At 30.3% G+C, this 12,098-nt stretch overlaps 1 protein-coding gene across 11 annotated transcripts in view; it reads left to right on the top strand.

Annotated features, from left to right (window-relative positions):
• The window catches only part of LOC143229060 (xaa-Pro aminopeptidase 1-like), a 100,996-nt gene that overhangs the window by 17,425 nt on the left and 71,473 nt on the right, over positions 1-12,098 (top strand). For 7 of the 11 annotated variants that reach the window (XM_076460788.1, XM_076460786.1, XM_076460791.1 and 4 more), the window contains 4 exons: positions 5,005-5,147; positions 7,047-7,110; positions 8,055-8,159; positions 9,862-9,902. In XM_076460788.1, coding sequence (XP_076316903.1) covers positions 5,005-5,147; positions 7,047-7,110; positions 8,055-8,159; positions 9,862-9,902 — 353 coding nt within the window. Of the gene's footprint in view, positions 1-2,619; positions 2,674-5,004; positions 5,148-7,046; positions 7,111-8,054; positions 8,160-9,861; positions 9,903-12,098 lie in introns of all 11 variants that reach the window. The other 4 variants (XM_076460793.1, XM_076460795.1, XM_076460794.1 and 1 more) reach the window with 2 other exon arrangements.

Here is a 12,098-nt window from a genome sequence, read left to right as displayed (position 1 = left end):
CTACACTGCACAACAATTTTTTTTTAAAGTTTTGCTTCCTGAAAAGTTTTTACTGATTGTGACAGGTACCTGGTTGGTATGCACAAATATAGTTTTGGTTTTGCTTCATCACGTGGGAAATCTGAGAAATAGACAGTTAACTGTTTACCGGCAATAACATATTTAATTGCATTTATGTTTCTAATATGCTATTAAATTCAACATAATTAAAAGTGTTTTGCTCCTGATTTTTGTTTGTATTCAATGTATGGTGCATCACACTGCAGTGTCCAACAGTAGTCAGCAAGCATTGACGGATTCCAGTTGCCCTGATATCGTTTTTCCATTGTAACAAAACTGAAGATTTCGATAAAACGGTACGTGATGGGCAAATTTGGATGTGATTTTTGTGATCAGCAGCCAAAAATCTAGAAGGAACACCCAACAGTGTTCAAGAAGCAAAAATTTGTTGTGCAGTGCTATAGACCCATACTTTTACAGTTTTTAAGTAACATCTTGGATTTTATTCTTATAAGGAATAGTCATGATAGAAATATAAATTAAACATTTTTGGTGTACCATTTTAGAGATAGTACTACTGTTTAATTGTCTCATACATATAAACTGTCTTAAATCTTGTTTTCAATATAGGATTGAAGTGTAAATATAATTTAATCACATCTATAGTTAGACACGTTAATAAAACAAGTAAAGCATTTAGTATTTAGTGAACTAATAAACAATATTTTAAGCTTGAAAGGAAAAATAGTAATTTTATGCCTGTCTTTGAGAACTGTTTTATTCTTTACCTTACAATAGCTGAACTATATCATAAACCATGAAATTTCTTGCAGACTAATGTGTAGCTTTTGGATAGCATAAGCAAAACTGGATATTTTTAATCAACACAGATTCCTTTCTCTGCATATTTTTATGAAAAATAAAAGCTGTACACAATTTATTTGTTGACTAAGTAGAATTGAAAAAGAGGTATTTGTTTAGAATATTATAGAAATTCTAGCTGCATGTATGGTATACAACATACTTGTATGGTAATTTATTTTGTACAATATACTTCCTCTCTTCACATTTAAACCTAAGGCCTGTCACATACTGGGTGAGTGTTAACCATTTTAGCCAAAAGATTAACATACTAGCATTACTAGTAAATTGCTTTTAACAACTCACACTGTTACATTCTTCCTTTCTTACAAACAAGCCTAATCTTTGAACTCAGTTCAAGAATGTGGGACAGCCACTATAGTTAGGTGCCAATATGGTAATTAATTTTTCATGAGAGCTGTCACATATCAGATAAGTGCTTTACCAACTGACCTAAAGGGTTAACTCTCTAGTACTTAATAATAAAGCACTTTTTTAACAACTCAAGCTGCTACACATGTATGACACTTCTAAGCTCTGCAGGAAGTGTGATAAGCTCTAATAAGATTGTACAGGTAAGATTGGTATTAAAGCTTTGAACATATTAACTGATAATGGTTGAGAGACAAATTGTTTTCAGGACCGAATTTGGGATAAAATATTTACAAATAGGCAGTATATATACACTGAAATAAAGTGTTGCAAGACAATATTTTCACAGAAATAAATAAAAAAATAATATGAACATAAATATTTTCAAAGGTTTGTTTTTGTTTTTTTCAATTTTGTGCAAAACTATATGGCTATCTGTGCTAGCTGTTCCTAATTTAGCAGTGTAAGACTAGAGGGAAGGCAGCTAGTCATCACCATCCACCACCAACTTTTGGGCTAATATTTTACCAACAAATAGTGGAATTGACTGTCGCATTATAACGCTCCCACAGCTGAAAGGGCGAGTACGTTTGGTGTGACGGGGATTCAGACCTGTGACCCTCAGATTCCATGTCAAGTGCTTTAACCACCTGACCATGCCTGGCCATTTTCAAAGAAAATTTCAAGAAATGTAAAATTTAATTAAAAAATTTGTATAAAAAAAATATTCAAAGCCATAAAACAATTTAGTGTGGAGACATAAAAATTTAGATGTAATTTGAATAAAATAAACACCAGAACCCAAAATGTACATACAATTGGTACAACCTTGAAAAGAGACTGATTTTGAGGTGCATTATACCTTGAAGAAAATTTCACACTTAGAACAGATGTCAAGAAACAACTCAAAAGTAATGTAAAATTTATTTTGTGGAGTGGTTTAGGAATAAATTAGGTTCAGGAGTCATCCTAAGGTTTGAATAATTTGAAGTGAATTTAATGAAACGTGATTCAGCTGATTTCATTAAAGCAATACATTTAAATGCCAGTTATTGAAAAGAAATGAAAACATTAATATAATTGATAACTAAAATACTTGCTAATACCATTGGATACAACATCTTATTAATTATAAAGATGGATGAATATGTTTTTTAAAAGAATTTTGAATATGCAAATCAGCAAGTCACCACAGTCTGTATAAAATCTTGATGCAACAGAATGTGTCAAAATTACATATTGGGAAGGGTTTGTAACAGCCTTTTCAGGTGCAGAATATTAATACACTCATATTATAAAGATATATTTAAATTGGAGATTTAAAATTTCAAGAATTGTAATATTGTTTGTTTTTGGTGGAAAACAAATGAATATGGATCACCTTAGGACAAGAACCATCAAGAAAGAGACCTTTAGCAAGTGACAGATGAGGACATGTAGGTTAGTGCCAAAAACCATCCATATGCCCTAGGCAACAGAATACAACATAACAAAGAAGGTGTTTTTATCTGGAAAATAAAGAGATACAAGTCACATATACACATATTGCTTGTGCATGATATCCATTTATGGACTTTATATGATTACTGGAAAATTGTCATCTTCATACATTACATGTAATATGGAACTTCAACAGGGAGTAGTGGTATGCTTTTGACATGACAGCTTTACAACAGAACCTTTAGCAGTGGAAACTTTGCAGCAGTGCTATTGTTATGATACAACGCCATTAATTAAAGCATTATGAGATGGACTGTAATGATGTGAAAGGGCTCCAAAATTGTTTTAAAATAACATATTCGGTCTCTGTATGCAATATATTGGATAAGTCGGAGATTAAAAAACAAATGCAAGAAAACATAAACCTTGCATTGAGACATGCATTATATATTTCAGAAGCCTTTAAAAGATACACACAAGAATGCCAACACTGATGACTTCTTTTTGTTCTTCATAGTCACACAGGAATTTACAGTTGGAAGTCCCATGTGTTTTCTGTCTAAAGCTTCACATTTTGTAGTGAATTTCACTTTTTCAGAGGTAGCTCATTGTTGGATATTTATAAAAAAAAAACACACACATTTTTGTCTCATTCACCTTCAAGATCCACCTAATTATTTATTGTTAGCTGCAACTTCAATCTTACCAGATGAAGACCAGTTTTCACATATAATCCTATGCTCCTCATTGTAATTCACCGCAAACTCCCAATTATCATATGTTTCAGCACCCTTTCACCATTTGTTCTATATAGCTTGGAGGGACTCTTCTTAACAATTTGTTTTAGCTACAGTGCTAGGCTGTTCCAGGCTTACTGTCATTTAACTGCTAATGATGTGATGATATTTGAAAAAATAGAAACAGGCTAAGTAATGTTTGTTCACTTAATTTCTGGTTCATTATACAACTTGTGAAAAAAATCGGATAGTGTTACTGTAGTAAATGTTTCCCATGTTTATGTGTGTTTCTTTATGTAACATCAGTTTTCATAAAAATATTTTGAAGTAATTTTAATGTTATCATTAGCATTAATTATACATCTTGAAACATCATCTTATGCATAATGAACACAATTTGAATTATCAAATTAAAAATTCATTCAGACATTTGTGACAAATTAAGTTGAAATGGTTGCTTTCCTTTATTTCATGTGAATAGTTTTGTAATTTTTTTTGATGATATAACCAGAGTTTTTGCAAAGTTTAGTAAACTCATAAAAAATGTATATTGGAAAGGAAAAAAAAACCCAACTAAACTGGGCTTTAGTTTCACAAAGAAATCAGTACATCATATAAAGAGATTGTATGTAACCTTTGTCCAACTGTTGGACAAGTAAATAGTGAATACATCAAAATATCAACTGAGCATAAATCATAACAATTTACTCAATCAGGAATAGAGCTTAGCAATTAGTGGAATATGTTAATTGAATAATTATCAGGCTTATTAATCAGTTATATTTAACAAATTGGTTATTCTTCTGAGAACTTTGAAAAATAGTGTATATTGCTGAAAATCATGTTTCATTACATGCAGTGGGTATACTACAGATAATCTTTTGTGTACCTTTACACTTAACTTGAAACAAACAATGGCATTATTGGATAGTTGGAATAATCTAAAACAGTAGTAATCAGAAACACTAAATTCAAGTAGCTTATTATTTTTGTGACATAAATCAGTTTGATCATATTTCTTTGCACTGATACAGCTTGAACAACTGGAAGTACAATTAACCAAAAACAGTAGCTGATTTTTTTATTTAATTGTAATTTAAGTTAACCAGTTATTTTATATGACACTGATCAATTTAATCATTGCTAATAGGTAATTGAGTCAGTTGTCTAGCTCTAAGCAGGGAGATGTTAAATACTACCACACTTTCACCACTTCACAGTTCTATTGACCTCCTACAAGTCATTTGTTACCATTAGATTTCTTTTTGCATGTGAACTGTTTTTCATGAGATATATTTAGATAAATAATAATATAACATATGTGAATTACAAATAATTAAAAAAACAATCTTAGTACAGTCTTTAGTATACCTTTTTGTAAAACTGTAATTCATTGTAAGATTGTTATAGAACTTTATTGTAGGATAAAGGAATATTATGGTTTATGTTGTAAAGACTTTGCAAGCATGTGTGACCTAATATTTACTGATTCTCTGTGAAAACCTTTATTTAAAACTATTTCAATGTAGTTGTTTTTTGTTATATTTATAACAAATTCATTTTTTTCTACTTGGTTATTATTTTCTTTTTTTAGATAGTGTTGGAATACAGCCAACAAAAATGGGTATTAAAAATACAGGTATCACTTTAAGGAAATTGCGAGCTCTGATGAAAAACCGAAATTATGTTAGTGAATCATTACAGGCATACATAATTCCCTCTGGTGATGCTCATCAGGTAGGTTAAAGGTTTGTTTTTCTAGTAGTGGTATAACTGTTTAAATTTTTTGCTGTAGTTATATTTATATGAGATATTTTTTGTTGTTTTTTTATAGCTTAAGATACTTATTGAACCACAAATATTTAAAATATGAGTTAAAAACTGTCTTGTTTTCATTAACTTTGGTAAGATATATTTTATTATTTTGTGTATAGTAACCACTAACTCTAAGAAAGAAATGATTTTGGTTTGTGTTTTCACAGTAAAATCTCAAGTTGTAAAAAACCTGTGTTTTTGTCCTTTCTCAGAAGATGGACATTTTGTGCGATTTGAAAAAGCTAAATTTTCTAGTGTGATATGTTTGCCCTTTATCATTATCGTTCTTAATTTAATAGTTTTATCTGCGTACCTCATTAACGTGTTCATAAAAGGTTTTGTGTTATTGTGTTTTGGAAGCTGAAATTCTAAGATCATGAAAATTTCCTTATAATACGAATAAATTATTACATTTATCACTTATATAAAGTAGAAGCAATAAACTGCAACATACATTCCAGAAAACTTGTAACCTGTCCACTTTCTCTTTGACAGTATTTCAGGTTCACATTTCAAGGAAACAGTCTGTAGTATGTTTAACTTTTATTCTGTTTAAGTGTATGTACAGGCTTATTGCTAATAATACTTGCAACTACAGTTGTTTATGAAAAGAAGGTACAGATATGAACATAATAGCCAAAAATTATTTTTATTAATTTTGATGAAGATAGTACTGCATGGGTATTGATTTGTCAATGATAATTTTGCTTTAATTCAAGTTTGTCATTTTTTGGAGATAACCAAAAAAAAACATCCGTCAGTAGAAAAGCTGATAACACTGAAATTGATAAAGGGAAAGAAAAATTAAAGCATAGGCATTCTGTTAAAGGATTAAATCATATACACTATAAAATATAACATATTTCTAAACATTTTAAAGAGCAAAGGGATCTCATCATAGATTTGATGATGAAAGTAATTTAAGATGATGAAAGATATTGAAGTTAAAACTTTTGAATAACATGGGAAATTCTGATTTCTTGCTTTGAATAAAGACTAGAAAATTAATATATCCTTGTTAAACATTATGTGAAAACATTGTTACTATTTACTGTCTAACTCATATATTACAGGGAATAACAACCAAGACATGAAAGACAAGTAGTTATCATAAAATGGTTGTCTTAAGATTACCGGTCTTTAAAGGAATGTTTTTAACTATTCTTTGTTTTTTCACCTTATAGTGTATAGTAACAAACATGGTGCATTAATTTATCAAGAATTAAGTTAGTTTGTTTAGAAAGAAAGTTGTAACTGAAATATTTTCTTTAAGATATCTTTAACTTTTATATAAGAAGCTGGGATTACCATTGTATTTTCTTGTGGTGAAACAAAGAACAGGGATGATTCTTCTTTACCAGATAGAAATTGTGATACCTGTTCCATGGTTTGTGGATGCAGGAATATAACCTTTTCATAATTGTTAATTATGATAATTTATAACAATAATCCGAAACCAAAGCTTAAGGTGTTTTGTGTTTAACCTAATTTATGTTTATCATGATTTAAACTTAAATTATATATGAATTTAATATTTTTTTCCTTAGAGCAGTGCATATAATTTAGAAGTTGTAGTAACAAAGATTTATTTTCTTTTACTTCTTTTCTATTTAAGGATGAATGATAAGGTTCATTGTCGTATCACATAGATGTTGATTCATAGTCAGTTAAGGTATATCAATGTTTGGCTGACAGAATATACCTTCAGATATTTTGTATGATGCAACATATTTTATCATATTTTTATGTATCAGAAATTTAACTTAGCTTCATTGTGTCTCGATTCTCATTTAGTTTGTGGTTTACTCTTTTTTTTTTAAGAGTGAATACATAGCACCTTGTGATCAAAGAAGAGTTTTTGTCTCTGGCTTCACGGGTAGTTCAGGTAGGCATCCAGTAGGCAGTTTCTTTATGGGAAGAACCCATGTTGGCTCATTGGTAAGCTGAGCTTATAATATTGAGATTTGGGGGTTCAGTTCCTGTCATTTGCACAGCACAAATAACTAATTTTAGAGTTTTATGCTAAACATCAAACAAACAATTCTTTATTAATTTTTTTATATATTTTAAAAATATGTATTTTTTCATAAAATTTATTATAATATATGTTTGACTTAATATATTTATATATTTTTTTTCTGTCTAATAATGGTCAGTATTATTTTGTCACATGCCAGACTAGACATTAACCTTGCATTCTCTTTAGACTTTCAATTCTTATGAAAATTATTGTACTAGTATTGTATATATTGATTGTTTTGATAGAGTAATGAAAAACATCTATCGTACAGTTAGTGACTGGGATTTTGTAACAGTTTATTGTTATGTAGAATTTAGGCTATTTTGAATTATATATATATTAATTTTTAGAATATTTTTAACTTCAAAAATTAAGGAAATGCTTAAAGCAACATTTATTACTTTATACCAGAGAAATCTTGCACACTGTTGATTGAGCTATTTCTGAACAAATTAAGAAGTTTGTTATTTTCTTCCAGATTGCAAATTGTGAAAACTTAAAAGTTATTAATTTTATAAATTACCAACTTATCAAGATTTGTAGAATTCCAGTATTTATGTTGTTAGTGATTTGTTTAAAGTTAATAAATAAACTGTTCTGATTAATCAATAGTTGTGTTACTTATGACCTGTCAGTTAATTGGAACATCTCTGTGTTTGTTTCTTGTTCATAAATTATTATTATATGTGTTTATGGAAAAGCTGTTATGTATAATAGTATTCTTTGTAATACTAAAATTTACTTAAGTGTTTCTTTTAATTAAGAAAAACAGTAAAGCACTTTATTTCACACTAACTTCATTCATATAGGAGTTGCAGTTGTGACAGAAGAGGCAGCAGCATTATGGACAGATGGGAGGTATTACCTGCAGGCAGAGCACCAGCTTGATCATAACTGGACATTGATGAAGGATGGTGAATGTTTTTTTGTAAATACTTGTTGGTTTATAATGCTTATTAAAGTGTAAGTGCTTATGACGCTTTCTTTGATAAGTTAGTATATGTATCAACAACCAAAAAGTCACATATTTATGTAAATAAGCTCAGGTACCTGAATTCTTTTCCAAAAAAAGTAAAAACAAAATTGATGAAAAATTTTGCAAATCATGCTATGTTTCAATCCATTGTGATCATGTGAGGATTCTCACTTTGTGCATACCTATAAAACTTTTTTTTTTTTTTATAAAATACATTAATCATGCGTTATACAGGTGATTACTTGAGCTTATGTATATAAATACAAGGATCTCTCCATGTTTAAAAGAGGCATGATAAGGTGCATCTGTTTAGGAGTTGTATCCATTCATTGTCCATATTTCACGTTTTTTTTTGTCTTAAGTACCATTGAAGCAGTTATTTTATGTTTGGATATGAGGCATAAAAGCAGTTTTCAGACATATTTATGAATGCTATATGGCATTTTGTGTTATGTTCATTATATTATACTGTTGAAAACTGTCCAATTTTGATGGTAGCCAGTAAATGAATCAGTCAATTAGGCCATTGACCATGATTTGGCATTTTATGCACCTTGCAGATCTGTTTTTTTTTTTACTTTTTACCATTATCAAGTTCTAGAAGTTGGTGTAGTAGATTATAGGGTCATTTTTTTCCTTTATCAGACTCCAGCATTAGTTGTAAAAGTCTGTTTAGTCTCTCTCTCTCTCTTCTTCTTCTCCTCCTTTTTTTGTCGTCGTCAGACTCCAGCAGTTGGTATATATAAACCAGTTCAGTCATCTTTTCCATCTATCAGACTTCAGGAATTAATGTAAAAGTCTGTTCAATCATATTTTCCCTTTGTCAAACTCAAGCAGTTTGTATAGAAGCCTGTTGAATGATATTTTTCCTTTGTCAGACTACAGCAGCTGGTGACCACTATTGATAACCTTATGATGTGTCTTTGAATGGTTAATAAAAAAAACAGAATTTTACAAATATATATATATATTGTATTTTTTGTAAGATTTGTCTCTACAGTTATACCTATGAAACCATTAAAATGTTTAAAATCTGAATATTGTAAATGTACATTAATGTAGATGTACTAGATAACTCGTTTACATAATTTGGTATTATACTGTAACTCTAGAGTTTTTGGAACAAGAAACTAAACAGTTTCCAATGCCACTCCACAGAGAAAGAAAATAACTTGGTATTAAGTCAAAAAATTACCAATTAAATTTTTTCAAAACACTAATTTTTCCACTTCAGTATTTGAACAATGTCCTGACAATGATCCACAGAGAAAGTATTTTTGACTAGCTCTTAATTTACTTCCTGAACTATTGTCAGAAATAAACAGATTAAGCATGTTGAACTTAAAAAATTAATATGACAGTTTTGTTGCAAAAAATGGGAAAAGTGAAATGTGTGAGTATATAAAAAAGTTAAAAGAATTTTAGGTATTTAGTGCTAAGCCATCAGCTTTATCATACTAGTGTGTTATGTCACCAACTGGTCCAGATGCATTTCTCACCTACCCATTACTATGAATAATGTTTAGCCATGACCCAACAGCTAAGTGTTAGTTAACTTTCAAAATGCTTATGTAATTATGTTTTTGAGCTTGTAGTTAGTTATATCTAAATCTTTGAATGTGTTTTACTTCATTTATTAGGACTTCCTGATACACCATCACAAGGGGATTGGTTAAATAAGGTCAGCCTTTTAGTTATTTGATATTTGTATATTCTTAATGATTAAACTTGTATTTAGTTGTATTGTGGTAGGTCTTCTGTTAAAGGGTGTAACTTTCGTGTTTTTAAGTTTCTTTTGTTATGTATTATAATTAATTGTGGATGAATCTCTAACTTGTTAAATATTACAGTTTATTTTGTATGATCCTCCAATTTATTATGTTACATGTTACAATTTGAAATAGCCTAAAACTGAGTTAAATTGTAATTTGGATTCAGAAGTCAATTAAATGATGAGATGTATTTAATTTATTACATTTGCTAACAAGATTGATACACACTGTTTTCTTTCTTAACACAAATATATTTTGATATACAAACAACAATACAATAACAGTTATTACAAAGAATAATTTATATACAGAAATTGTTACGAATGTATAAACAGTATTGTGTCTTCTATTTGATCTGGAACTTCCTTGCTGTCCTATTGAGGGTTTGTGGTAAGTAAATCAATTTTGAGTTGATATGGGCACAATTCACTTAACAATTCTCTTTGCTTTGTGAGTCTTCACCACTGAAGTTATACAATGTTTTAATAAAATTTTAACGTCCAGTGTTAATTTGGTGAAGTTAAGTGGTTTGTAATGTTCACAATATACAAACGTTACTGATCAAATATGTAAAATATATAGTGTTGATTCTTACAATCAAGAATCATTTACAAATTTAGTGAATAGGTGGTAATTTGGCAATATACATTTAACAGTATAAATTACATGCATTTATATATATACTTAAGCAAATGTTGATATTAAAATAAGTATATAATTGTAAATCTATCATGCTTTTTAAACAACTTGTTCAGAAATACTAAAAGTAAATATGAAGCCAATTCAGTTATTTGAGTTACTTAGTTATATCAGTCATGGGTAATTCCACTTCATCAGTAAAACAAGACTAAGCTTTATACAGTGGTGATCTATGTGTTAGTATATGTGTGATGTTTTTTATTTGTATTTTGCTCACCACAGTGATACTATGTTTAAACAGAATTTAAAAGATATGTAGCATATAATTTCTCAGAGGTATTTTGCTTTTCTATATTTGTTTGTATATAAAGAAAATAAAATGCAATGTAACTGGAGAGTAATTCTAAAATAAGGTGATGTTAAGTGCTGTTACCTACAGTTTATTTACATAAAATGCTTTTCTTGGGATATAGCTACCTGATAAGAGGTTATACTAAAACCGTCTGCATGCACTTTTGCCACCAATGGTGTATTCACCCAGATTGAAAACTCTGTTCTGGTGAAGTTGAGCTTCCTGTGGTCCTCAAGGCAAAGTTCTTTGGGACTTGTATTTAACCATAAGCTGACATTCATTCCACACATCAAGCAGATACACGTCAAGTGTACAAGGACATTGAACATCCTCTGTGTCCTCTCTTCCACCTCTTGGGGAGTAGATTGATGTTCTATGCTCAAGATCTATCATGCACTCATTCATTCAAAACTGGACTATGGGTCTCTGATCTATGGCTCTGTCAGAACTTTGCCCCTAAAGATGTTGGACTCTGTTCACCATCAGGGGATTTAGCTTTGCATGGGGATTTTCTGCACTTCTCCAGTCTAGAGTTTGTGCACTGAGTCTCATGAACCTCCTCAACACCTCTGCTGTTTGCAACTGTCTTTACTGTATGGTTCAAAATGTCAGTCCTTACTACAACATCCCACCTGGGGTTGTGTTTTTCTTCCTCAGTGGTCCATGCTTTTTTAGAATAAACAGTCTGCCATTATTCCTTTTGGCCTTTGGATCCAGGTGCAGCTGGCTGTATCGGATCTGTCCTTGGATGACATTGCTGTCTCTGCAGGTCACCCCATTCCACCATTGTTTAAGTAATCTGAAGAAGGCAGATACTTCCGATTGGAAATACTGTCTTCTATTTGCCGAAGCTCTTTTGAACCATTCTTCCATTCTCATTTATACGGATGTTTAGAAATCAGACAACTCTGTGGGCTCTGTCGTCATTTGTTGTAATATGGTGCTTGCACACAGGATTGCCTCTGCAGTTTCTGTGTTTAGTGCTGAATTGTATGCCATTTCTTTTGCCCTGGATCACATAGAAACTATACAATATATGAACTATACTATTTATACTGACTCGCTTAGCTCTCTACTGGCCCTGGAATCACTTCATGTTAGTTCTCATCAATAT

This window comes from Tachypleus tridentatus, chromosome 10 (genome assembly GCF_004210375.1).
Source record: "Tachypleus tridentatus isolate NWPU-2018 chromosome 10, ASM421037v1, whole genome shotgun sequence".
NCBI classification, from domain to species: Eukaryota; Metazoa; Arthropoda; class Merostomata; order Xiphosura; family Limulidae; genus Tachypleus; species Tachypleus tridentatus.
This window is presented reverse-complemented; position numbering and strand designations above follow the sequence as displayed.